Here is a 25,553-nt window from a genome sequence, read left to right on the forward strand (position 1 = left end):
GTAGGCTGATTGAACTTCACGAACATCACAAAGGAATATGAATTGTTTGGGGGAAATGCAGGTAATTTGATACAGCAACATAGATTGCTTATGTAAACAGAACCAAAGATAAGATTTAAAGAAAGTAACAAGTTAGACCTACTATGCTGTATGGGAAGTTTGGATTTTTCTTCCTAAGAGAGATAAAGAGATGTTGAAGTGTTTTAATCCATTCTTCACATGATAGGATTTTGGTAGATACTTACCTTCCTGACAAACCTCTTTCCAAAAGCTCTATTTTGTTCCTGATTCCCTTTAAAAAAGGTGCTAAAAAAATCTCTGTAATATCAATTGATAGGCACACATAAGAGAGAACACTTTTTTTGTCTTATTCTCATGTCAGAGACACTTTTATTTTTCTCATGTTCAGAATATTGTGTGCCATTGACCCACTTGTGTCTTTGTCCATGTTTAGGTGTAATCTAATCCTAATTATGACATAGTAATTAATTTGTCATATTTTGCCATCAACTGCAATGTGATGAGCACTGTGCTAGTAGCCAGAGATTTAATTGACAAGATTTCTGTACTAAGGAGCTTATAGATTAATACAGAAAGTAAAATGTAAACATAATCAAATAATGAATGGCTGCTTATGTTGTTTGTGGCATTTATATTTGAGACACTGTTCTAAGGCTTTTACATACACTCAAACCTCAGGTGTCAAGCAAAACTTTGATTCTCAACCCAACAAACAGCCTTCCAGAATGAAGTCTGAGAACCAATGTTCCATTGTATTTTTGTTAATTACAGGAACCCTGTGAGGTAGAAAATCATGCCATTTTGAGATAAGGAAATTAAAGCTCAGATAGGTCACATAAATATTAAAGTAGCAAAAATGGGGGTTTAATTTTTTGAAAATGTATTTTATTGATTATACTATTACAGTTATCCCATTTTTTCCTCCCTTTGTTCCCCCCAACCCCCTCCCACCAGTATTCCCCCACCTTAGTTCATGTCCATGGGTCATACATATAATTTCTTTGGCTTCTCCATTTCTCATACTATTCTTAACCTCCCCTTGTCTATTTTGTACCTACCATTTATGCTTCTTATTCCCTGTACCTTTTCCCCCATTCTCCCCCTACCTACTGATAACTCTCCATGTGATAATGTTTCTGTGAATCTGTTCTTGTTCTAGTTGTTTGCTTAGCTTGTTTTTGTCATTGTTTTTTTTAGGTTCTGTTGTTGATAGTTGTAAGTTTGTTGTCATTTTACTGTAGTTTTTAATGTTCTTTTCCTTAGATAAGTACCTTTAACATTTCATATAATAAGGGCTTGTGATGATGAACTCCTTTAACTTCACCTTATCTAGGAAGCATTTTATCTGCCCTTCCATTCTAAATGAAAGCTTTGCTGGATAAAGGAGTCTTGGAGTAAGCCTTTCATGATTTCAAATATGAAACCATATTGTTATGTGAACTCCTTTGTAGGTAACTCTATCCTTTTCTCTTGCTGCTTTTAAGATTCTCTCCTTCTCTTTCATCTTGAGTAATGTAATTATGATATGCCTTAGTGTGTGCTTCCTTGGTTCCAACTTCTTTAGGACTCTCTGGGCTTCCAGGATTTCTTGGAAGTCTGTTTCCTTTGCCAGATTAGGGAAGTTTTCATTCATTATATATTCACATAAGTGTTCCATTTCTTGCTCTTCCTCCTCTCCTGCTGGCACTCCTATGATTCTGATATTGAAATGTTTAAAAGTGTCCCGGAGGTTCCTGAACCTCTCCTCGTTTTTTTGAATTCGTGTTTCTTCATTTTTTTCTGATAGAATGTTTATTTCTTCCTTCTGCTCCAAACCAGTTGATCTGAGTCCCAGTTTCCTTCCTTCACTGTTGGTTCCCTATACATTTTCCTTTATTTCACTTTGCATAGCCTTCACTTTTTCCTATATTTTGCAACCATACTCGAACATTTTTATGAGCCTCCTCATTACTGATGTGGACATCGGCTTGTGGGTCTGCCACATTGTAGATGAGACACGAGAAATTCATACAGACTACTGAGTCCTGTGGAGGAGAAGGGACAGCATGGCTTTTCTCTCAAGAGGAGAAAAGCTTCAGCCCTTGCCGTGACCAGCGTTTCTTTCTTTTCTGGGCACATTACATGACAGTCCTCATTTACTATGCACAGGTCCGCTTTAGGTGGTTACCTTTTACAGAAAACAAAGGAGATGATGCCACTAATAATATCACAGAAGAAGGATATTTGCAAATGCAAAGGGAAAAGTGCTTGAACTGGTTACACTCCATACTGGGGTGGTTTAGCACAGACTTTAGGAAGTTATAGTAAGCACTTTCTGCCTCAATTCAGGGTGAGGGAGTTTTAGCAAAAGCAAGTCTCAAAGCGGCCTAGGTACATGGCAGACCTAATTCCCCACAGGAGAACCTATTCGTGGGCATGGGTCCTGTCTGGGCCCACACCACACAGAACGATCTCCTATATATTACCAGTGTTTTGAACTCTGCATCTGATGGGTTAGCTATCTCTTCATTGCTTAGTTGTATTTTTTTTTGGAGCCTTGATCTGTTCTTTCATTTGGGTCAATTTTTTTTTGTCTTGGCGCACTTGTTATATATGTGGGGCAGAGCTTTAGGTAATTAGGGCAGGGCAACCCAGGTCTCTGTGTTGTGGCTCTATATGTCGGGGAGGGGTCCAAAAGGGAACAGTGCTGCTTGCTCAGCTCTCCATGGTCTTTTGAGTCAGTTCCTCCCCTACCCACAAGCAAATTGGGCCCTTCTGGTGCTGATTTCTGAGTGGGTGGTTTTGTGTACATTCTAGGACCCTGTGGGTCTCTCCAACCAATGCTCTTGTGAGGCTGGGAGTTATTCCAGCCACCTAAACCCCCACAGGTTTTTTCATTCATAGATTTTGAGGCTTTATTTCCCACACTGGAACCCAGGGTTACATGCTCTGTCTTGCTCCCCAGTTATTCTCCCTGTTTATCTGCACATAAATGTGGGACTGACTGCTCTGCCAGCTGCTGCCTCGCCTGCCCTGGTCCACCAACTGCCCCCTAGCTGCTAGTCCTACCTACCCTGGCTGCCTGTCTCCTCCCCTCCTACTGGTCTGGATGAATGTTTCTTTAACTCCTTGGTTGTGGGTCTACTATACAGTTCAATTTTCTGGGAGTTTTGGTTATTTTTTGTTCTGACATTTTTTGTTGTCCTCCTTTTGGTTGTGCGAAGAAGGAAAGTGTAATTCGGGATTTGATTTTAGGTTTGTCTAAGTGTAAGGCTTAGCTCTTTCTATAAAACTTCAGCACAATTATTGTACTGACAGATGTACAAATTATAAAGCAAGCACAGGATATAGAGAAAAATTTAAGTGAGGAGAATCAGAGAAGGCTTCCTAAACTAATATCTAAACAGGGTTTGGATTGGTGAATATGAGTTTATCATGGTTTATCCTTCTCAACCCTTAACGATACTGCATTGGGTCAAGATGTGAGGCTGATCCAAAACTTTTATCATCCTTACAAATTTTTGCATACCTCTGATCATTATAGGCTGTAATCTTTTTCTGAGTATTCTAATAACTAGCTATTTGCTACCCTTTGTCCTAATAACGCTGTCTTAGTTATGTGTCTTTTTGCCCCATTTCTCTATGTGGCCATTACAAATCTGAATTTATTAGAGATCTGCTTTTTGAACCACTTTAGTATATTAATATGTCCTTCTCTCTTTTTTTCTACATTGAGTTTTTTTATTACACTCAAAAGATGATTCTTTTGAATTAATTTTCCTTCTTTGCAACTCATATCATGGAAGTATACCCTCCTTTTTGAAGATTATAAAAATTTAATTGGCTGGCTGATATACTAGTTCTTCACATAAGATTATAGGGTTGAGTTTTAGCTTGAGAATAACATCCAGATTTAATGGTTTCAAATAAAGCTTTTCCTAATTATTTACTCCTGAGGAAAATATTTTAAATTCTGTATTAAAAAAACTGAATTATAAAGAAGTTCATTAACTTTTTCTTAGTCACTATTAAAGAAGATGTCAATTGTTTATAATGCTTATGTTTTAATAGTAAAATATAGACACATTTAGGGTTGTGAGTACACAAAGAGTAAATGAAAAGGTAAGTGTGTTACCCTAATCTGCCCTTTCCCTTTATTTAGGCCCACTTCCCAGAGGTAAGCCATTTTAACTATTTTGATTTTAGTTCTTCAGGAAGTTCCTACCAAAGTCTTTTTCTTGATTTGTCACCTTTTAAATAGTGTCTTTTGAGTCCATGTTATAAACAATGAGACATTCTCTTGACCCTGTATGACTTCTTCTTCTCTTTGAATTACCAGTTTTTTAGTTTTATTATTATTAGTTATCTCATAATCTTAAATATCAAATGCATATTCCTTTAAGTTTAGACAAAATCTTTGAATTCTCACTATAAGATGAAGTTACTAACCTATTTTTTGTACTAACATATTTTTTCACCAACCCATTCCTTTTTGTTTCATTTGAGAGAGTAATATCAATTTGTTGTTCCACTTATTTATACATTCATTAGTTGATTCTTACATGTGCCCTGATGTGATACCAAACCCACAACCTTGATGTATTGGGACAAGGCTCTTACCAACTGAGTGACTCGACCAGGGCCACCAGCCCATTCTTTATCTCATGAAATTTCAATCATTTTCTTCATAAAATTTCAATAATTTTAAAACTATAATTTCTTTCTTTTCTTCACAGTATTACAATGACTATGGTGATATTATTAAGGAAACACTGAGTAAAACCAGGCAGATTGATAAAATTCAGTGTGCCAAGACCCTCATTCTCAGTTTACAACAGGTAAGAAATTTGAAAGGAAAGAGAAAAGTAGAATTAATATATTAAGCACTTCCTTGTATTTAGTATATGTTAGGTATCTTAGCTCATTTAAATTAAGTCATTACATAAATGTATTACCATGGATACTTTCTGTTTCAAAGACGTATTATACATCTTTTCTTTTGGAAGATAATCCAATAGTTCATATTTCAAGTAGATGAAATCCTAAGGTCATCTACTCTAGGACCAGATGAAATGCCAAATTGGATATTTAAAAAGAAAAATACAGAAACATGTCACTTATATTGCAAAAATAGATTCCAAATAAATGCCTAGTAAATTAATACAGAGATTTGGGGGGCACATAGGTACGTGTGTATGTATTTAGTCTATAATAAAGGTCTCATTTCACATCAGTGGGGAAAGGATTAGGCCTATTCATTAAATGGTGATGGGTTAATTGACTGTATTTGGGGGACAATAGTTATGTACCCAATATAACCATTATGTACCCAAAATAACTTCTAGGTGGATTATATATAAATGTTAAAATTTGAAAGTTTGTAAGAAAAATAGGATATTTTTATATTCTGGAGTGGGGAAGTTCTTTCTCAAGAAGTCACAAAGTAAAAAATTGATGGTATATATAAATTTAAATACATTAATCATCAACCCAGCCCTGTGAACAAAGTGAGCGAACAGATGATATTGGTGGGAAATATTTTTTAACAATTTTATTTATCTTTAGAGAGAGAGGAAGGGAGGGACAAAGGGAGGAAAACATTGATGTGTGAGAGATACATTGATCAGCTGTCTCTTACATGCTCCCAACCAGGGACCTGGCCTGCAGCCCAGGCATGTGACCTGTCCAGGAATTGAACTGGTGACTTCACTTTGCAGAATGATGTTCAGCCCACTAAGCCACACCTGTCAGGGCTGGGGGAAAGTATTTTTAATCATATATCACAAATCCTACATACCAGTGAAAATATGAATAAATTCCATAGGAAAGTGAGCAGGAGATATGAAAAGCCACTTTTCAGTAGAGGAAATTTTAAAAACCAATAAACACATGAAAAGAGGCATAACTTCATTAATAATTTAAGTACAAATTAAAAGGAAGATATTTATTACTGCTGAACATATTGGCATGAATTAAAATAGTCGATAATACCTATGATTGAAAAGATGGGAGCCCTGGCTGGTGTAGCTCAGTGGATTGAGCACGGGCCTGTGAACCACACGATCACAGTTCGATTCCCAGTCGGGGCACATGCCAGGGTTGCAGGCCAGTTCCTAGCAGGGGACTCACGAGAGGCAACCATACATTGATATTTCTCTCCTTCCCTCCTTCCCTTCCTCTCTAAAGATAAATAAATAAAATCTTAAAAAAAAAGAAAAGATGGAAAAAAAGGTTCCTTATGAAATTGCTTTTGTCTTCTTGGAATATAACTTTACAGTATATTTCATAATTTAAGATACATATGTGTGTGTCTTAAATATTTTGCTATTAGGTATCTATATAGATATGTGCAAGTGTGCACTATTATATGTAAAAGATGTTTCATTGCAGCAATTTCTGTAATATTTGAAAAATTGGAAATAGTCTCAAAGTCCATTAACAGGAATGGTTAGACGAACTGATTCTCTGAAGTAGATAAAGATTTTTAAGACAAGACATTAAATGAAAAGTATACATAGTATGTTGCCATTTTTGCAAATGTAAAAACTTTGTATGAAATCTGTCATGTTTCTGAACCAGTCTAGAAAACTTCTGAACTTTACCACTTTACCTTTGGAAAAAGAATATTATGTAGTTGGGGATAGGGGTGGGGGGAAACTTCTACTTTGATGTTCTTTGAATTTTGTATAATGAAATATATTCTTTGTATTCATTTTAAAGTTTAAGAATTGGTAAACAGTTACCTGTTAATGAATTTTATTATCTCTAGAAAAACTGTTGGTTTTAGTCTTGTCAGTTCAGGCCAGGCCAGTCTGTTGCTGAGTAAACCTGAAAAAATGGACTACAAAATTAATAGAAGACAAGCTATTTCAATGGAATGGTGTGATTAGAATGAAGTGGGAGATTGGGAGGTAAACAAGTGAAGAAAATGCAAACAATACTTCTCAAGATCTTTGCCATGAAGAGAGTCAGAAAAAATAGATTGTATATATGGAGGTGGGGGGTGGGTAAGGCAGGGGAAAGTAATGGAAAAATGGGGTCAACTGTAATTGAACAATAATATATATATTATATATTGAATATGTATATATATTTACACACATATATAGAGAGAGAGAAAGAGGAAAAATTAGAACGCAGAGAAGATGGGGTTGAAGATGAAGTTAGGGCATGCATCTAGTAGAATAGTTAATGATACAGGATAGAGATGGATGGACAGCAACCAAATTGCTGAGTAGGTAAAAGGGAGTGTGACCTTTAGTACTCCAAAGTTTTTTTTTCCTTTCTATTTTGGCACATATACATAATGTATGTGTAATTTTAAAAAGCTCTCCACTCAGCTTAAGAACTTTTTATTTTGTTATTGGGTGAGAAAAATTATAGCCCCATTATATTCAATACAAATCGTTCTTTACAGTGTTCTTGTTTAAGATAGAAGTGAAAAAACAAAGTTTTCAACCCAGTATTTTATACATTGCCATTCCTATGAAAAGAACATTTAGATGCTTATGAATACATAGTACATATCTATAAACATACTCTATTTTCCCAACCCCAAATGTATTTTTCAAAAGATTTTATTTATTTACTTTTAGAGAGAGGGGAGGGGAGTGAGAAAGAGGAGAGAAACATGCAAGAGATAGATTGGTTTCGTCTTGCTCGCCCCCTAACAAGGGCCCTGGCCTGCAATCCAGGCATGTACCCTCACTGGAAAGGGCGACCCTTTGGTTTACCAGTTCAATTCCCAATCAGGGTACATGCCTGGGTTGTAGGCTAGGTCCCCAGTAAGAGGTGTGTGAGAGGCAACCACACACCTTTTTTACTTCTTTTTTTACCCACATTGGGGGGAAGAAAGAAATAAATTCCTGTTTGCATTTAATCACATAACATAAAAGTGATCTCAAGAAATTAGTAATAAATGACTTGGAGAAGGGGAACAGTGTGGCTACAGTTAAACGTAAGGAGGAAAAATACATATTTTACCACATGCCTATTAAATAATTTAAAATTATATTATTCTAACAGTAAGTAAATATTTCTTAACTATAGTTTTTTTTTCTTCTGTTCTTCTTTTGCTTCTTACTAGCTATTTAATGAACTTGTTCAAGAGCAAGGTCCCAATCTAGATAGGACATCTGCCCATGTCAGTGGCATTAAAGAATTGGCACGTCGCTTTGCCCTAACATTTGGACTGGACCAAATCAAGACACGAGAAGCAGTTGCCACACTTCACAAGTAAGTGAGCTAAATAAACATATTCTATTATAAAGAATCTGGTTTACTGGAATTTAACTGAAATAACTGTTATTGGACCCATTTTAAAAAAAGAAAAATTACAGAATTTTTAAGTTATATAAACTTCAGAGATTTTCATCTCATCATTCTCAATAGGAGGCTATTTTTAAATTGAAAAAAATTAAACTGTCCATTTTTCATCTTATGAAGTATAGAAGGTAAAGTTTAACAAAGTATTTTTATCTGGCCTATCAGTGAGAAAATGTTGCAGGAACCTGGCAATACTGATTTGGTCAGCCTCAATTCATAACTGAAAACTGAATGACAGAAGACTTTACCTTACAAAAACTCACAGAGCTGCAATTACTTTTCACAACTTACAGTTTCCTACTGTAAAAAATGAAAGTAAATATTAGTATGCAATACATCATGCAGTTAACATTAATGATTTTATCATATTTTACTACTTTTAATGATGATTTTGCTGCCTTCCCAACTGTTTTAGAAATCCTAGCCCATTGGGAGAACCATGCTAGCTATCTGGAAAAATAAAGTGATATTTTCTTATATTTTAGGGATGGCATAGAATTTGCCTTTAAATACCAAAATCAGAAAGGACAAGAATATCCACCTCCCAATCTGGCTTTCCTGGAAGTACTAAGTGAATTTTCTTCTAAACTTCTTCGACAGGACAAAAAGACAGTGTAAGTTGCACATTGCAAAAGTGGCTTTTGTCATGATACTGTTGTAATTTTCAATATTTTGTGAAAAAAATTTAATTATCTAGATAGAATTACTATTAATACTTTAGGCTCTGATTCTTTTAAAGAACTATAGTTTTCTTTCAAGCTTTGTATAGTTGTTTGACTGTTCATCTCTCTGTACCTAGAATTTACAAGACTAAATTAAACGATTGGGATTGATTTCTTACTTTGCAATTCAAAGATGTATGAACATCAGCGTTGCCATTGTGTAACCCTACTTCTCTTTTATAGTAATTATGTTTTAATTTTTGTACTTGTTTCACGAAGATTGCTATTTTTCTATTTTCTTTTTTTAAATTTTATTTATTTATCTTTAGAGGGGAAGGGAAGGAGAGAAGAAGAGAAATATCAATGTATGGTTGCCTCTCGTGAACCCCCTGCTTAGGAACTGGCCTGCAACCCAGGCATGTGCCCTGACTGGGAATCAAACCACAGTCATGTGGTTCACAGGCTTGTGCTCAATCCACTGAGCTACACCAGCCAGGGCTTATTTTGTATTTTTTATAATAGCAAGTTAAAGGAATAATATGCTATTTTCAAAAGAAAATGTTGATGGGATAAGTTTTATTTAAAAGTGGAAAACTTAAGAGTAATTCTGTTATGGATCTCAAATTTTACAAAATGATAGGAAGATGAATCAGTTATAATAATGTTAAATGAACAGGAAGTTGGATTGACAATTAAAACTTATCTAAATATAAGTGATAGTTCTAAGGAAAGATTTGGTCAAAAAATTCTAAGCATCTAGTACTTTTCCGTAGCTGTTGTTCAAATATGGCCAGACAGTGAACAATGCAGTTTCTGCCCTCAGAAAGCTTATGGTCTAATGCAGGGAGACATAATATTAAACGTACAAATAAGAGTTTCAGGAAAATAGAATAATATGATACAGAATGAGTGGTGTTGGGTATTGGTGGGGATGGGGTGGTTTGAGAACTTTTTTTATTTAGGCGTTTATGGGTATACATTTCCCTCAGACCACTACTTTAGCTGCATCTTGTAAGTTTTGGTATCTTGCATTTCTGTTTTCATTTATCTCAAAGTATTTTCCTTGTGATTTCTTTAAGCTGTCAGTTATGCAAGTTTTTTATTTAATTTCCACGTATTTGTGAATTTCCAAATTTTCCTTCCATTATTGATTTCTAATTTCATTCTATTGTGGTTTATAATACAGTCAACTCTTGGTATTGTGCCTCCTGTGGGTTTGTACAAATGTACAACACATGTATCCATCTTTACGGTATCATAGAATGTTTTACTTCCCTAAAAATCCTCCGCATTCTGTCTATTCTTCCTTCCTCCTTTCCCCTCAACCCCTGGCAACCACTGATTATTTAGTTTCCATAGTTTTACCTTTTTTTAGAATGCCATATACTTAGAATTGTACAGGATGTAACATTTTCACATCAGCTTTTTTCATTTAGTACTATGCATTTTAAGCTCTTTGTATCTTTTCATAGCTTGCTAATTCATTTCTTCGAAGCACTGAGTAATATTCCATTGTCTGGATATGCCACAGTTTGTTTATTGAGCCCCTTACTGAAGGATATCTTGGTTGCTTTCTAGTTTTGGCAGTATGACTAAAGCTGTGTCAAGTTTTTATGGGAGCATAAGTTTTCCACTCCTTTTGGTAAATACCAAGGAGTGCAATTGCTGGGTGGCATTGGTAGAGTATGTTTGATTTTGTAAGAAACCACAAAACTGTCTTCCTAAGTGGATGTGTGCATTTTGCATTCCTGCCAGCATTTGGTATTACTGTTCTGAATTCAAGTCATTCTAATAGGTGTTGCATTAGTATCTTATTGTTTTAATTTGCATTTCCCTTATGACATGATAAAAAGCATCATTTTGTATGCTTATCTGCCATCTGTATGTTTTCTTTGGTGAGGTATCTGTTCAGATCGTTTGTCCATTTTTTAATCAGATTCTTTGCTTACTGAGTTTTAACAGTTCTTTGTATGTTAGATAGTAGTTCTTTATAGATATATGTTTTACAGATATTTTCTCCAGCTTGTGATTGTCTTCTCTTTGGAGACAGTGTCTCTTGCAAAGCATAAGTTTTAAAAGTTTTAATGATTTTTATGGTGGGATCTTGCCTTTTGGTGTTATATCTGAAAAGTCATTGCTGTACCCAAGGTCATCTAGGTTTTCTCCTATGTAATTTTCTAGAAGTTTTATATTTTGTATTTTACATTTAGGTTTGAGTCCATTTTGAGTTAATTTTTATGAAATGTTTAAGATCTGTGTGTAGATTAGTATTTTTCCTTGTGAATGTTCAATTATTCTGGCACCATTTGTTAGAGACTATCTTTGCTCTAGTTTGTTACCTTTGCTCCTTTGTCAAAGGTCAGATGACCGTATTTATGTGGATCTCTAACAGGGTGTTCTTTATTCTTTCTTATTGATCTGTGTGTCTGTTCATTCACCATTACCACACTGTCTTCACTACTGTAGCTCTTTCTCCACATTATTGAGATATATTTGGCATATAACATTGTATGTGTTTAAGGAGTCCAGGGTGATGATATGATATGTGTATATATGGCAAAATGATCATACTGTAGCTTTATAGTAAGTCTTACAGTTGGGTAGCATCAGTGTCTTCCAACTTTTTTCTTCTCTTTCACTATTAGGTTGGTATTCTGGGTCTTTTAGTTCGCCATATAAATCTTAGAATAGGTTTGTTACTATCCACAAAATAATTTGCTGAGGTTTTGATAGGAAATGCCTTGAGGCAAGTTAGAACTGACTTTTTAACAGTATTAATTCTTGCTACCCATGAACATGGAATATCCTTTTCAATTTATTTAGTTATTTCATTTCATTAATCAGAGTTTTGTAGTTTTCCTCATATAGCCCTTGTATGTGTTTTGTTAGATTCATACCTCAGTAATTTGTGTGGGGGAGGGCAGTGCTTATGTAAATAGCATTGTATTTTTAATTTCAAATTCCACTTGTTCATTGGTGATATCTCGGAAGTGATTGACTTTTGTTTGTATTGGGCAACCTTGCTATAATAATAGCTTGTTAGTTCCATAAGTTTGTCAGCTCTTTAGGATTTTCTGCATCAGGTTTTCACCATGTCAGCTGTGATCAAGGACAGTTTGATTTCTGTCTTTCCAGTCTGTATACTTTATATTTTCTTGTCTCATTGAATTAACTTGAATTTCCAATACAGTGTTGAAAAGGATAAGAGGGGACATTCTTGTATTGCAACTGATTTAATAGAAAAATTTCAAATTTCTCAGCATTAAGTGTGATGTTAGTTGTATAGCCTTTTGTAAATGTTTATTATCAAGTTGGGGAAGTTTCTCTCTGTTCCTAGTTAGCTGAGAGTTTTTATCAGATGAGTTTGGAGTTTGTCAAATGCCTTTTCTGTAGCTATTGATACGATCACTTGATTTTTATGTCCTATTGATGTGTGACAGATTGTATTAACTTTGGAATGTGGAACTAGCCTTGCATACCTGGATCTAGTTATGGTATATACATATATATTTAATTTTGAAGTTAGGACTTTGCTGAAGACATCTTTATTGTTATTTTTATTTATTAAATATATTGGGTGACATTGCTTAATTAAAATTGTATGGGTTTCAGGTGTACATTTCTATAATATGGTCTACATAATTCTTTCAGTAAATTTTTGGACTCTATTTACTAATTTATTGAGGATTTTTGCATTTATGTTCATGAAGATATTAATCTCTAGTTTTCTTGTGATGTCTTCACCTAGTTTTGGTATTAGGGGTAATGCTGACCTAATAAGAGAAGATATTCTGACCTCATTAGAAGATATTCTGACCTCATTAGAAGATATTCTGTCACCTTGGCCATGTAGCTCAGTTGGTTAGAGCATCACCTGAATGTGTCAAGGTTGAGTTGATCCTTGATTAATTCCTAGTCAGGGCACATACAAGAATCAACCAATGAATGCGTGAATAACTGGAAAAACACATCAATGTCTCTCTCTCCCTTCCTCTTTAAAATCTGTAAATACCTTTTAAAAAAGGAAATATTCTGTCTGCTTCTGTGCTCTAAGAGATTGTAGAGAATTGATATATTTTCTTCCTTAAATATTTGGTTGAATTTACCAGTGGGCCCAATTGAGCCTTGTACTTTCTCTTTTGGAAGACTATTAATTGTTGATTCAATTTATTTACTAGAATATAGGTCTGTTCGGATTGTCTGTTATGTTAGTTTTGGCAAATTGTGTGTTTTAAGGAATTGATCTGTTTCATCTAGATTGTCAAAGTTTTGTGCGTAGAGTTGTTTATAGTATTCCTTTATTTTCCTTTAAATGTCCATAGGTCCTATATAGTGGGTATGTCCTCTTTCATTTCTGCTGCTAGTAAGTTTTGTCCTTTTTTTTCTCTCTCTCTTAACTAGCTTGGCTGGGAGCTTAGCAATTTTATTGATCTTATAAATTGTAAAGGAACCATCTTTTTTTCCTTTTTTAAATATATTTCACTGATTATGCCATTACAGTTTTCCCATTTCCCCCCTTCATTCCTTTCCACCCTGCACACCCCTCCCCCACCATGCCCCCCTTTAGTTTATGTCCATGTGTCACAAGTTTTTTAGATTCTATATTTCCCATACTCTTCTTGCCTTCCCCCCTGTCTGTTTTCTACCAACCATCTATACTATTTATTCTCTGTACCTTCTCCCCCCTTCTCCTCCTCCCACTCCCCTGTTGCTGTCCCTTCATGTGATCTCCTTTGGCTTGGGGCTCCTAATCTAGCTGCCTGCTTAGTTTGCTTTTGTTTTAGGTGTGGTTGTTAATAACTCTGTTTGCTGTCCTTTCACTGTTAATATTTTTCATCTTCTTTTTCTTAGATAAGTCCCTTTAACATTTCATATAATAAGGGCTTGGTGATGATGAACTCCTTGAACTAGACCTTATCTGAGAAGCACTTTATCTGCCCTTCCATTCTAAATGAAAGCTTTGGTGGATAGAGCAATCTTTGATGTAGGTCCTTGCCTTTCATGACTTGGAATACTTCTTTCCAGCCCTTCTTGCCTGTAAGGTCTCTTTTGAGAAATAAGCTGACAGTCTGATGGGAACTCCTTTGTAGGTAACTGTCTCCTTATCTCTTGCTGCTTCTAGGATTCTCTCCTTCATTTTAGTCTTGGGCAGTGTAATTATGATGTGCCTTGGTGTGTTCCTTCTTGGGTCCAACTTCTTTGGGACTCTCTGAGCTTCTTAGACTTCCTGGAAATCTATTTCCTTTGCCAGATTGGGGAAGTTCTCCTTCATTATATGTTTAAAGAAGTTTTTAATTTGTTGTTCTTCCTCTTCTCCTTCTGGTAACACTATGATTCAGATGTTGGGACATTTAAAGATGCCCTGGAGGTTCCTAAGCCTCTCCTCATTTTTTTGAATTCTTGTTTCTTCGTTCTTTTCTGTTTGGTCATTTGTTTCTTCCTTCTGGTCCACTCCATTGATTTGAGTCCCAGTTTTCTTTCCATCACTATTGGTTTCCTGTGCATTCCCCTTCAATTTGTATAGCCTTCATTTGTTCTTCTAATTTGTGACTAAAATCAACCACTTCTGTGAGCATCCTGATCACCAGTGTTTTGAACTATGCATCCAATAGTTTGGCTACCTCTTGGTCACTTAGAAGTATTGGCTCTGGGGCTTTGAGCTGTTCTTCTTGAGCCATAATGTTTTGGTCTCTTTGTGCCTGTTACGTATGAGGGGTGGAACCTTAGGTGTTCACCGGGGCGCTGGGTTCTGACATTGTATGTGGGGGCAGGGTCAGAGAGGAGCAATGGCATTTGTGCTGCTCTCTCTCAGATTTCGGTCCCCTCAGCTGCTTTCTGGAAGCAAATTGGGCCCTTCTGGTGCTGGTTCCTGGCTGTGTGGGCTTGTGCACCCTCCAGGACCCTGTGGGTATCTCCAACAAAGTCTCTGTGTGCCTAGGAGCCTCTCCCGGCACCTCGACCCCTGAAAGTTTTTCTAATTTGTGCTTTTTAGCTTTAATTCCCGTCGCTAGGGCCCTGGTTTGTACGGTCTGTCTCACTGCTCACTCCTTTGCCTTGTTTATCTACGTGTGAATGTGTGACCACAGTCAGCCAGCCGCCTTGGGCACTCACTGGGTCTGCCCGTTGCCACCCCGCTCCTGGGATCTGCCAACCGCCACCTGCGCTCCTGGGTCCCGCCCACTTTTTCCAGCGTGATCTCTCCTCCAGCCAAGGACTCTGCCCCTCTTACCGGTCTGGCTGAACGGTTCGTTGTTGGACTGCTATACAGTTCAGTTTTTTGTCTGTTTTGGTTGTGTTTTTGTTCCTAAATCTTTGTTGTCTTTAAAGTTGGTTGTGCAAGGAGGCACAGTGTTTCCATCTACACCTCCACCTTGGGCGGAAGTACAAGTTATAGGAACCAGCTTTTGACTTTGTGAATTTTCTCTGATTTCCTGTTTTCACTGTCATCTCTAATTTTTATTCTTTTTTCCACATTGGATTTACTTTGTATCATTGTAGTTTCCTAAGGTAAAAACATACTGGTTTTAGGTATTTCTTTTTTTTCTAATATGTATATTCAGTGTTATAAATTATTTCCTTCTGAACACTGCTCTCACTGCATCTCACAAATTTTAATAAGTTGCTATTTCTTTTTAATTTAGTTCAAAATATTTTCTCCCATCCAAGTACTAACCAGGCCCGACCCTGCTTAGCTTCCGTAATCAGACAAGATCAGGCATGTTCAGGGTGGTATGGCCATTGACAATTCAAAGTATTTTCAAATTTCTTGTGTTTTTTTAATCTTTGTCTTATTTAGAAGTGTGTTGTTTAATCTCTGTATATTTGGGGATTTTTTTCCAGCTATATATTTTTAATTTTTTATTTACTTTAATTCTTAAAATATATTTTATTAATTATGCTATTACAGTTGTCCCATTTTCTGCTCTTTATTACCCTCCACCCTCCCTCTCACCCCCATTCCCCGCCTTTAGTTCATGTCCATGGGTCATACATACAAGTTCTTTGGCTTCTACATTTCCTATACTACTGTTACCCTTCCTCTGTCTATTTTCTACCTACTATTTATGCTACTTATTCTCTGTACCTTTTTCCCCTCTCTCCCTTTCACAGTCCCCTGATAATAACCCTCCATGTGAACTCCATTTCTCTGATTCTATTCCTATTTTAGTTGTTTGCTTAGTTTTAGTTTTTGTTTCAGGTGTGGTTGTTAATAACTGTGAGTTTGCTGTCATTGTACTATTCATACTTTTCATCTTTTTCTTAGATAAATCCTTTTAACATTTCATATAAGGGCTTGGTGATGATGAACTCTTTGAACTTGACCTTATCTGAGAAGTGCTTTATCTGCCCTTCCATTCTGAATGGAAGCTTTGCTGGATACAGCAATCTTGGATGTATGTCCTTGCCTTTCATGACTTGGAATACTTCTTTCCAGCCCCTCCTTGCCTGCAAGGTCTCTTTTGAGAAATCAGCTGACAGTCTGATGGGAACTCCTTTGTAAGTAACTGTCTCCTTTTCTCATGCTGCTTCTAAGATTCTCTCCTCCTCTTTCATCTTGGGTAATTGTGATGTGCCTTGGTGTGCTCCTCCTTGGATCTAGTTTTTTGGGGGCTCTCTGAGCTTCCTGGACTTCCTAGAAGTCTATTTCCTTTGCCACATTGGGGAAGTTCTCCTTCATTATTTTTTCAAATAAGTTTTCCATTTCTTGCTCTTCCTCTTCTCCTTCTGGCACCTGTATGACTTCAGTGTTGGAGCATTTGAAGTTGTCCCAGAGGTTCCTAAGCCTGTCCTCTTTTTTTGAATTCTTGTTTCTTCCTTCTGGTCCACACTGTTGATTTGAGTCCCAGTTTCCTTCCCATCACCGTTGGTTCCCTGCACATTTTTTTTTATTTCACTTAGCATAGCCTTCATTTTTTTCATCTATTTTGTGACCATATTCAACCAATTCTGTGAGCATCCTGATTACCTGTGTTTTAAACTGTGCATCTAATAGGTTGGCTATCTGTTCGTTGCTTAGTTGTATTTTTTTCTGGAGATTCGATCTGTTATTTCATTTGTTTTTTTTTTTCTTGTCTCAGCCCTCAAGCTGTATTTTTAATGTTGATTTCTAGTTTAATTCCATTGTGATCTGAGAGCAGACATTGTATGATTTCTGTACTTCGAAAATTGTTAAGATGTGTTTTATGGCTCAGAATGTGGTGTATCTTTGTGAATGTTACAGGTGACCATGAGGAAAATGTGTATTCTGCTATTGGATGTAAATATAAACTGTGTCTAGGTAATTGGTGTTGTAGTTGAGTTCCTATATCCTTACTCATTTTCTACCTGCTGAATCTGTCCATTTCTGATAGAGGGTGTGAACTCTCTGATAGTGGATCCATCTATTTCTTTTCGCAGTTCTATTAGTTTTTGCTTCACATGGTTTGATACTCTGTTGTTAGGCACATACACAATAAGTATTATGTCTTCTTAGAGAATTAATCTCTTTATCAGTCTGTAGTGCCCTTGCTGTGAAGTCTGCTCTGTTGGAAATTAATGTAGCTCCTGCTGCTTTCTTTTGATTAGTGTTAGCATGGTGTATCTTTCTCTATCCATTTACTTTTAATCAGTATGTGTCTTTATATTTAAGTTTAGTTTCAGTAGACAACCTATATTTGGGTCTTGTTCTTTGTTCTAATCTGGAAATCTCTGTCTTTTACTCGGTTATTTAGACCATTGACATTCAAATTGATATTCATATAGTTGGATTAATGTCTACTGTATTCTCTTATTATTGCTTTTGTTCTGTGCTTCTTTTTTTGTCTTCTTTTTCTGCCTTTTGTGGCTTTAATTGGACATTTCAGGATTCTGCTTACTCTCCTTTCTTGGTATATCTATACTTTAACACAATAATTCAGTTCATCCCTCCCGTCCTTTGTAACATTACTGTCATTCACTTCATTTATATACAGCATACATAATTGCATACATTGTGGGTGTTCTTTTTCTAAAAAAAATTGTTTTATTGATTTTAGAGAGAGGAAGTGAGGGTGGGAGAGAGAGAAACATCGATTGGTTGTTCCACTTATTTTTGCATTCATTGGTAGATTCCTGTATGTGCCCCCACCAGGGATTGACACCACAAGTGTGCCGTATCAGAACAATGCTCTAACCAGCTGAACTACCCATGCAGGGCAGGTATTATCATTTTGAACAAGGTTATTTATTAGCTCACTTAAGAATAAGGAAAGTAAGTTTTTATTTTACCTTCATTTATTCCTTCTTCAGTGCTCTTCCTTACTTTATGTAGATCCAAGTTTATGACCTATATTATTTTCCTTCTCTCTAAAGAACTTCTTTTAACATTTCTTGCAAAGCAGATCTACTGGCAACAGAGTCTCACAATTTTTATTTGAGAAAGTATTCTTCTGTCTTGAAGGATAATTTTGCAGGTCACAGAATTTTTGACTGGTGGGTTTTTCTCCTGACATTTTAATATTTCACTACACTCTCTTCTTGCTTACATGGTTTCTGAGAAGTTAGATATAATTCTTATCCTTTTCCTCTGTAGCTAAGTTACTTTTTTCCTCTGGCTCTTTTCAGTATTTTTTCCTGATCTTTGATTTCCTGCACATTGAAAATAATATGTGTAAATGTAGTTCTTTTAGCATTTATCTTGCTTAGGATTCTTTTTTTAAAATATAGTTTATTGATTATGCTATTACAGTGGTCCCATTTTCCCCCCTTCACTCCCCTCCACCCTGCACACCCTCTCCCGCCCACATCGCCCCCCCCCTTTAGTTCATGTTCATGTGTCATACTTTTAAGTTCTTTAGGTTTTACATTTACCATACTATTCTTACCCTTCCCCTGTCTATTTTCTATCCACCATCTATGGCACTTACTCTCTGTACCTTTTCCTCCTCTACTCCTCCCACTCCCTTGTTGCTAACCCTTCATGTGATCTCCGTTTCTGTGGTTCTGTTTCTGTTCTAGTTGTTTGCTTAGTTTGTTTTTCTGTTTGTTTTAGGTGTGGTTATTAATAATTGTGAGTTTGCTGTCATTTTACTGTACATGTTTTATATCTTCTTTTTCTTAGATAAGTCTCTTTACCATTTAACAACTCCTTATTCATATAATAAGGGCTTGGTGATGATGAACTCCTTGAACTGGACGTTATCTGAGAAGCCCTTCCATTCTAAATGAAAGCTTTGCTGGATAGAGCAATCTTGGATGTATGTCCTTGCCTTTCATGACTTGGAATACTTCCTTCCAGCCCCTTCTTGCCTGTAAGGTCTCTTTTGAGAAACCAGCTGGCAGTCTGATGGGAACCCCTTTGTAGGTAACTGTCTCCTTATCTCTTGCTGCTTCTGGAATTCTCTCCTTCATTTTAATCTTGGGTAATATAATTATGATATGCCTTGGTGTGTCCTACTTGGGTCTGCCTTTTGACTCTGAGCTTCCTGGACTTCCTAGAAGTATATTTCCTTGGCCAGATTGGGGAAGTTCTCCTTCATTATATGTTTAAATAAGTTTTCGATTTATTGCTCTTCCTCTTCTTCTGGTAACACTATGATTCAGATGTTGGAACGTTTAAAGATGTCCTGGAGGTTCGAAAAAATGAGCCTCTCCTCATTTTTTTGAATTCTTGTTCATTCTTTTCTGTTTGGTTGTTTCTTTTTTTCTTCTGGTCCACTCCATTGATTTGAGTCCTGGTTTCCTTCCCATCACTATTGCTTCCCTGTACATTTTCCTTTATTTCACCTAGTGTAGCCTTCATTTTTTAATCTAATTTGCAACCAAATTCAACCAATTCTGTGACCATCCTGATTACCAGTGTTTTGAACTGTGCATCTCTTGGCTATCTGTTGCTTAGTTGTATTTTTTCTGGAGCTTTGATCTGTTCTTCCTTTTGGGCCATTTTTTTTCTCTTGATGCACCTGTTACATATGAGGGGCAGAGTCTTAAGTGTTCACCTGGGTGGGGCATCCTGGTTCCTGGGTTGTGACACAGTATATGGGGGTGGGGTCAGAGAGGGGCATTGCCATTTGTTCTGGTCTCTGCCAGATTTCAGTCACTTCTGCTGCTTCCCCCAAGCAAATTGGGCCTTTCTGGTGCTGATTCCCATGTGGGTGGGTTTGTGCACATTCTAGCTCCTTGTTGGTCTCTCCAACGAACTCTCCTGTGAGGCTGGGAGTCTCTTCTGGAACCTCAACCCTCACAGGTGCTTTCAATTGGTGTTTTGAGGCTTTATTTCCCTGTGCTTGGACCCTGGGTTGCTCACTCTGTGTAGCTCCCCAGTTTCGCCTGGTTTATCTGTGTGGGAATGTGGGACCGCCTGGTCTGCCTGCTGCCACCTTGCACACCCAGGGTTCACCAGCCCCCACTTTGCTGTGAATCCTCTCCACCCGGCTGCCTGACTCCGCCCCTCCTACCTGTCTGGATGAATGGTTCTTTTTTAACTCTTTGGTTGTCAGACTTCCATATAGTTTAATTTTCTTTCAGTACTACTAGTTTTTTTGTTTCTAAATATTTGTTGTCCTTATTTTGGTTGTGCGGGGAGGCACAGTGTGTCTACCTACTCCTCCATCTTGGCTGGAAGTCTCCTGCTTAGGATTCTTGAGTTTCCTGTATCTGTGGTTTAGTGTCTAATATTAATTTTGTCATTGTTATTTCAAATAATTCTTATGTTCCTTTCCCTCTTCTCCTAATGGCATTCCCTTTATGCATATATTTTACCTTTTACATTTGTACTACAGTCCTTAGCTGTTGTAATGGGGTTTTTTTTTTCATCTCTTTATTTTTCAGTTTTTGAGGATCCTGTTGAGCTTTCCTCTAGCTCATACATTCTTTCCTTGTCCGTGTCCAGTCTGCTAACAATCTATCAGAGGCATCCTTCTTTTTCCATCCGAGTTGTTAGCGTATTAATCATAGTTGTTTATTCCAAGTCTGAAAATTCTGGCCTTTTTGCCCCGTCTGGTTATGTTCTTGCTCTATTTCTTCCAGTTGTGTTTTTTACCTTTTGGTATGGTTTGTAATTTGTTCTCAATCGCTAGACATGGTGTACTGGGTGAAACAAACTGCTGTAAATAGGCAGTTAGTAATGTGGTGGTGAGGTGTAGGAGGAGGGGAGCATTGTGTAGTCCTGTGATTAGGTCACAGCCTTTTAGTGAGCTATGACTCTGTACTGTGAACTTCACATGGTCTTCTCAGGGGTTGAGGGGGTTCCACCCTTAGTTGGAACAGGATGAGTAGAGTGGGTTCAAGTTGACTATTTCCCTTACCAGTTAGTCTCCAATACTGTGGGGGTCTCCCCTATAACTGGGTACCCTGGAGTTTCTTACTCTCAGATTTGTCTACAGTGTGCCTCCAGCAATTCATGAACTATGTAGTATAAGTTTTCCTACCCCAGCAATGGTTCCCAAGGGGGTTTGTGCTCATGTGTTTGTCCCAGTAAGCTGTGACCTCCTCTATTGTGTCTGCACAATGATTTTCTTCTCTTATGGATCCAAGAAGAGTTGATTTTTTTCAACTTTTTACTTGGTAGGATGCACTGGCAACTTACAAGCTCCTTATATACAGAACTGGAAACCAGCCTATGCTTTTATTTTTAAGCCTGGCTTTTTAGGAGTTGCTAAGTCAGAGCAGCCTATTGTTCAGCCAGCATTTGGTTGGAGGTTGTGTTTAAGCCACTTGTGGCAGTGAGGTTTTCCCGCTATGTTGATAGATTTGTGTAGGGTTTAGGGAATGATTTCAAAGCTGCCCCCCATCCCCTGTTCTATTTGCTCATGAATGGGTGCAGCTTAGCCCATGTGCACAACCTTCTCATTCCAGGAGGGCTCTTGGTGTTGGTTCTCTTAAATTTTTGGCTGTTCTACTCTCTCATTTCTTGCCTATAGTATAAAGAGCTGCCAACACCGTTAGGCAAGAAATATTGTATACTGTATTCCAAATAAAGTCAGTCCTCCCAGATAGCTGGAAAGCTGCATCATATGGTCTGCCTCAGCCTCTGGGCAGAATTTTTATGCCACTGAACAGGATCTGGGTGCTGGGATAGTATCCCTCACATTCCAGAATAACAGGGGTCCAGGGTTACCCCTGGTTCTTGGCTTGCTCTTCAGTTATGGAATTTCTGCTGTACAAGGGAGCTGAGATGAGGCATTCAGGGCCCAGTATTCTTAGCCTGCTGTGCCTGGGGTAGGAGTTACTACCCAACAGGTTGGGGTTTGTGGCATGGGGCCTCATTGCTCCCAGCTGCTGTCCAGAATAGAGCATCCGTAACACACAGATGGCCTGCTTCTTCAAGAGCAGCTCTAAACAGAAAGAAAGGGAGCTCCTAATCTTATCCATGTCTTCCCAGAGCAGAGCTCTCAGAGTAGAGTTTCTATAACACACAGTTGTCATGAAGGAGAAGAGGACAAAGGAATGATGCAGGATGTTGCTCAGTGTTGAAACTGTCATTGTTCTTACTGAGATTTGGAAGATATTCTTGAATAAATGTTTTCTTCATTTTTGGTATGACCTTAAGACAATTTCGAAAGACTTTAAATGATTGTCTTTTATAATTTTCACAAGTTTTAAAAGGTTGTTTTGCAGGGGAGAGGCTACATGCAAAAAGTGTGTCCTCCGAGATTCTTTAGAACCTTCTGAGAGTGCCTCATGTTACGGAAATACTAAGTACCTCCATGAAAATCACTCCTTCTCCTACTGTGTTTCTAGTCACTCATACCTTGAAAAGTTCCTTACGGAGCAGATGATGGAAAGGAGGGAAGATGTATGGCTTCCACTCATCTCCTATAGAAATTCATTAGTCACTGGAGGTGAAGATGATAGAATGTCTGTGAACAGTGGAAGTAGCAGCAGCAAAACTTCCTCAGTAAGGAATAAAAAAGGACGGCCCCCACTTCATAAGAAACGAGTAGAAGGTAAGTTTGTTTTTACAGTATGAGACAAATAGTTCTCCTGGTAGTATAGAGATAAATAATGGCAAATAATCTGTGGAAGCAAGATGATACTGTTAAGCACATTATATCCTTATGTATTTGATACACACTGAGAGATTCAGGCAAAAATGTTGGAATTGATAATGGACAGAAAAAAAGGAAAACAAGTTAAAAGAGCATGGAGTAGAGGAAGATAGGCACAAAGGAAAAAAGGACATAGTTATGGTAGTTTGTAAAACTGATCCCATATTATAGTTTTCTAATACATTAAATTTTAAAATAAAATAGTTATGTTATTCTGTAAAAATTCATACTAATACAGGAAAGATTCTGGTAAGCTGAGGGTAGGCCTCTGCAGCAAATTAAATATATCAGAACAACTTTCCATTGTTAACACTTGAATGGATCATGTACATTTGTATATTAAAATAGTGATGGCCAAATGTGGTTTTGTAAACCTCATGAACTCTGGGGAATGGGGAGTTGAATTATAATGTAAATGTAATCAGTGGTCAATATTCATATATCAAAAAAGACTAAAAATTGCTTTACAAGTAATAGAACAAAGCATTATTCTTTTTTAAATCATGTTTTATTGATTATGCTATTACACTTGTCCCAATTTATCCCCCTTTGCTCCATTCCACCCTCCACCCTCCACTCCCTCAGGCAATCCTCACACCATTGTTCATGTCCATGGTCATGTGTATAAGTTCTTTGGCTGTTCCATTCCCTATACTGTACTTTACATCCCCATGGCTATTGAGCACAGTAATCCAGATTTTACACAGAAGAAACTAAAGCCTAGAGAATTTAAATAACACAAAAAAAAAACACTTTTTTTTTTCGATAGTGGAGCTGCCAATATGATTATCTTTAGGACTAAGAAAAACATTTATGGACCAGATAACCTAATTTGGTAATTGTTAAGTTGCAAAAATGAAAACTTGCTCAATAGCAGTTTCAAATTTACCAAGTGGCTCAGGTTATTTGCCTAGAACCCTCAAGCAGCAGAGTTCCATTTGTTTGGGTTAACCACGAGAGAGGTTTACAAGAGTGTTTCCATTGGGAAATCCTGACGGGTTAGCAGGGTATCTTCAAGAAGAGTGAGTTCTTCCTGAAGTTATTCATTCATTAAGTCTTTACCAAACACCTTCCTAAGAACCGTGCTAAGTGCTGGAGATGAGGTGTTAATGAAAGAGCTCATAGTACAGATAAGAGACAGAAGCACGCAGTTTTCAGTTCAGCATGGTAAATGCAATGATTCACCAGAAAAATTCTCTAGGAACATACAAGAAGTGGCCAGACTTTTAATGAATTAGGAAAGATATTCTGGAAAAGATGACATGTAGTAAAGAGCTGCAAGATGAGTGTACCTGGTTAAGAACCATTCTTAAGGTCATAAAATTTTCAGTTCAGGAGAGAAAAGTTTTGAATTAAGTAGTGAATGAAAAGTGGTATGAATAAAAGAAGATATAACATTCTTGCTGAGTAAGAAGAGATTTAGTAGTGAGCTTTGCATAGGTGGAATGACCTTAACCAAACAATAGTAGGTATTTCCAGGGACAGAAAAGTTAATAAAACACACACATACATCTGACAAAATTTTGGACACATGAGACATGCACACAGAGAGATGGAATGATTGACAGCAGATGAGGAACCTAACATGCACACATCTCTGAGACTTAATGGGGGAGAAGAACAATGGGAAGACATAACAGTAATATTTTTTGAATCATCCATATTAGGAAAACAATTTAGAATTTTTATATATAGGATGTTTATAGTTAAGGAGTATTTTATTAATATGTGGTTTAGGTATGCAAATGCTTTAATCTGTTATAGTCTAGTCAACTTCAGAAGAAGGAAAAAGTTCCCTGTCCCTTTAAGAAACTTAAATCTAATTAGAGATAACATATGTACATGAAAAATATACATTGCCAGTACAGGACAGTGCATAATTCAGGCTTAGCAGGAATGGTTCTACTTCCTCTGGAAGTTAAGAGAAAATGGTAAGTGGGGCTGGGTGGGTGATCAGGGAAGATTTCCCTTAAGAGGTATTACTTAGAGGCCCAGAAACAGTGAACCTCTTAACCCTTCCCCCCCATGAATGACCTGGAAAAGAACTTTTTTCCTCTGCTGACCAGTGTTCAGCTGTGTAACAGGATTTCCTGATTTCTCATTAAAGCCATCAGACTCTAAGTGCTGCTGCGTGGGGCCCCTTTAAGACCTACAGTCCCTTTATTGCTTGAGGTAAAGCAAGGTTACAGGGGTTTCAAACTGGCTCCATTCTCCTTTTACCATCTTGTAGAGGAACTTGGAATAGATGATAATGTAAAGATAGTTAATATTTGATGGTTTTATACATTACCTCATTTAATCGGTACAAATATATGAGGTGAGATACTGATACTCCTATTTTGTATATGAAAAACCTGAATTTTGGAAGTTTAACCCAAAGTCACACAAGCAAGTGATATAACTGGGATTCAAATTAGGCAGTCTAACTCCAGAACCATGTTGAAATCCATGCTGGACTTCTAGGCAAGATGGAGGCATATAGATACACTGAGCCTCCTCACACAACTAAAAGAAAGACAACAACAAATAAAAAAAAAAAAACAGAACTACCAGAAAACCA

The 25,553-nt window shown here is 37.0% G+C and overlaps 1 protein-coding gene across 2 annotated transcripts in view; it reads left to right on the top strand.

The window, feature by feature from the left end:
* The window catches only part of STAG1 (STAG1 cohesin complex component), a 400,795-nt gene that overhangs the window by 364,801 nt on the left and 10,441 nt on the right, over positions 1 to 25,553 (top strand). For both annotated transcript variants that reach the window (XM_037061224.1, XM_037061225.1), the window contains exons 26-29: positions 4,737 to 4,838; positions 8,087 to 8,235; positions 8,811 to 8,939; positions 22,686 to 22,891. In XM_037061224.1, the coding sequence (XP_036917119.1) occupies positions 4,737 to 4,838; positions 8,087 to 8,235; positions 8,811 to 8,939; positions 22,686 to 22,891 (586 nt within the window). The remainder of the gene's footprint in view (positions 1 to 4,736; positions 4,839 to 8,086; positions 8,236 to 8,810; positions 8,940 to 22,685; positions 22,892 to 25,553) is intronic.

This window comes from Sturnira hondurensis, unplaced genomic scaffold, assembly GCF_014824575.4.
Source record: "Sturnira hondurensis isolate 20B ecotype Veracruz unplaced genomic scaffold, ASM1482457v3 Scaffold0013299, whole genome shotgun sequence".
Lineage (NCBI taxonomy): Eukaryota > Metazoa > Chordata > Mammalia > Chiroptera > Phyllostomidae > Sturnira > Sturnira hondurensis.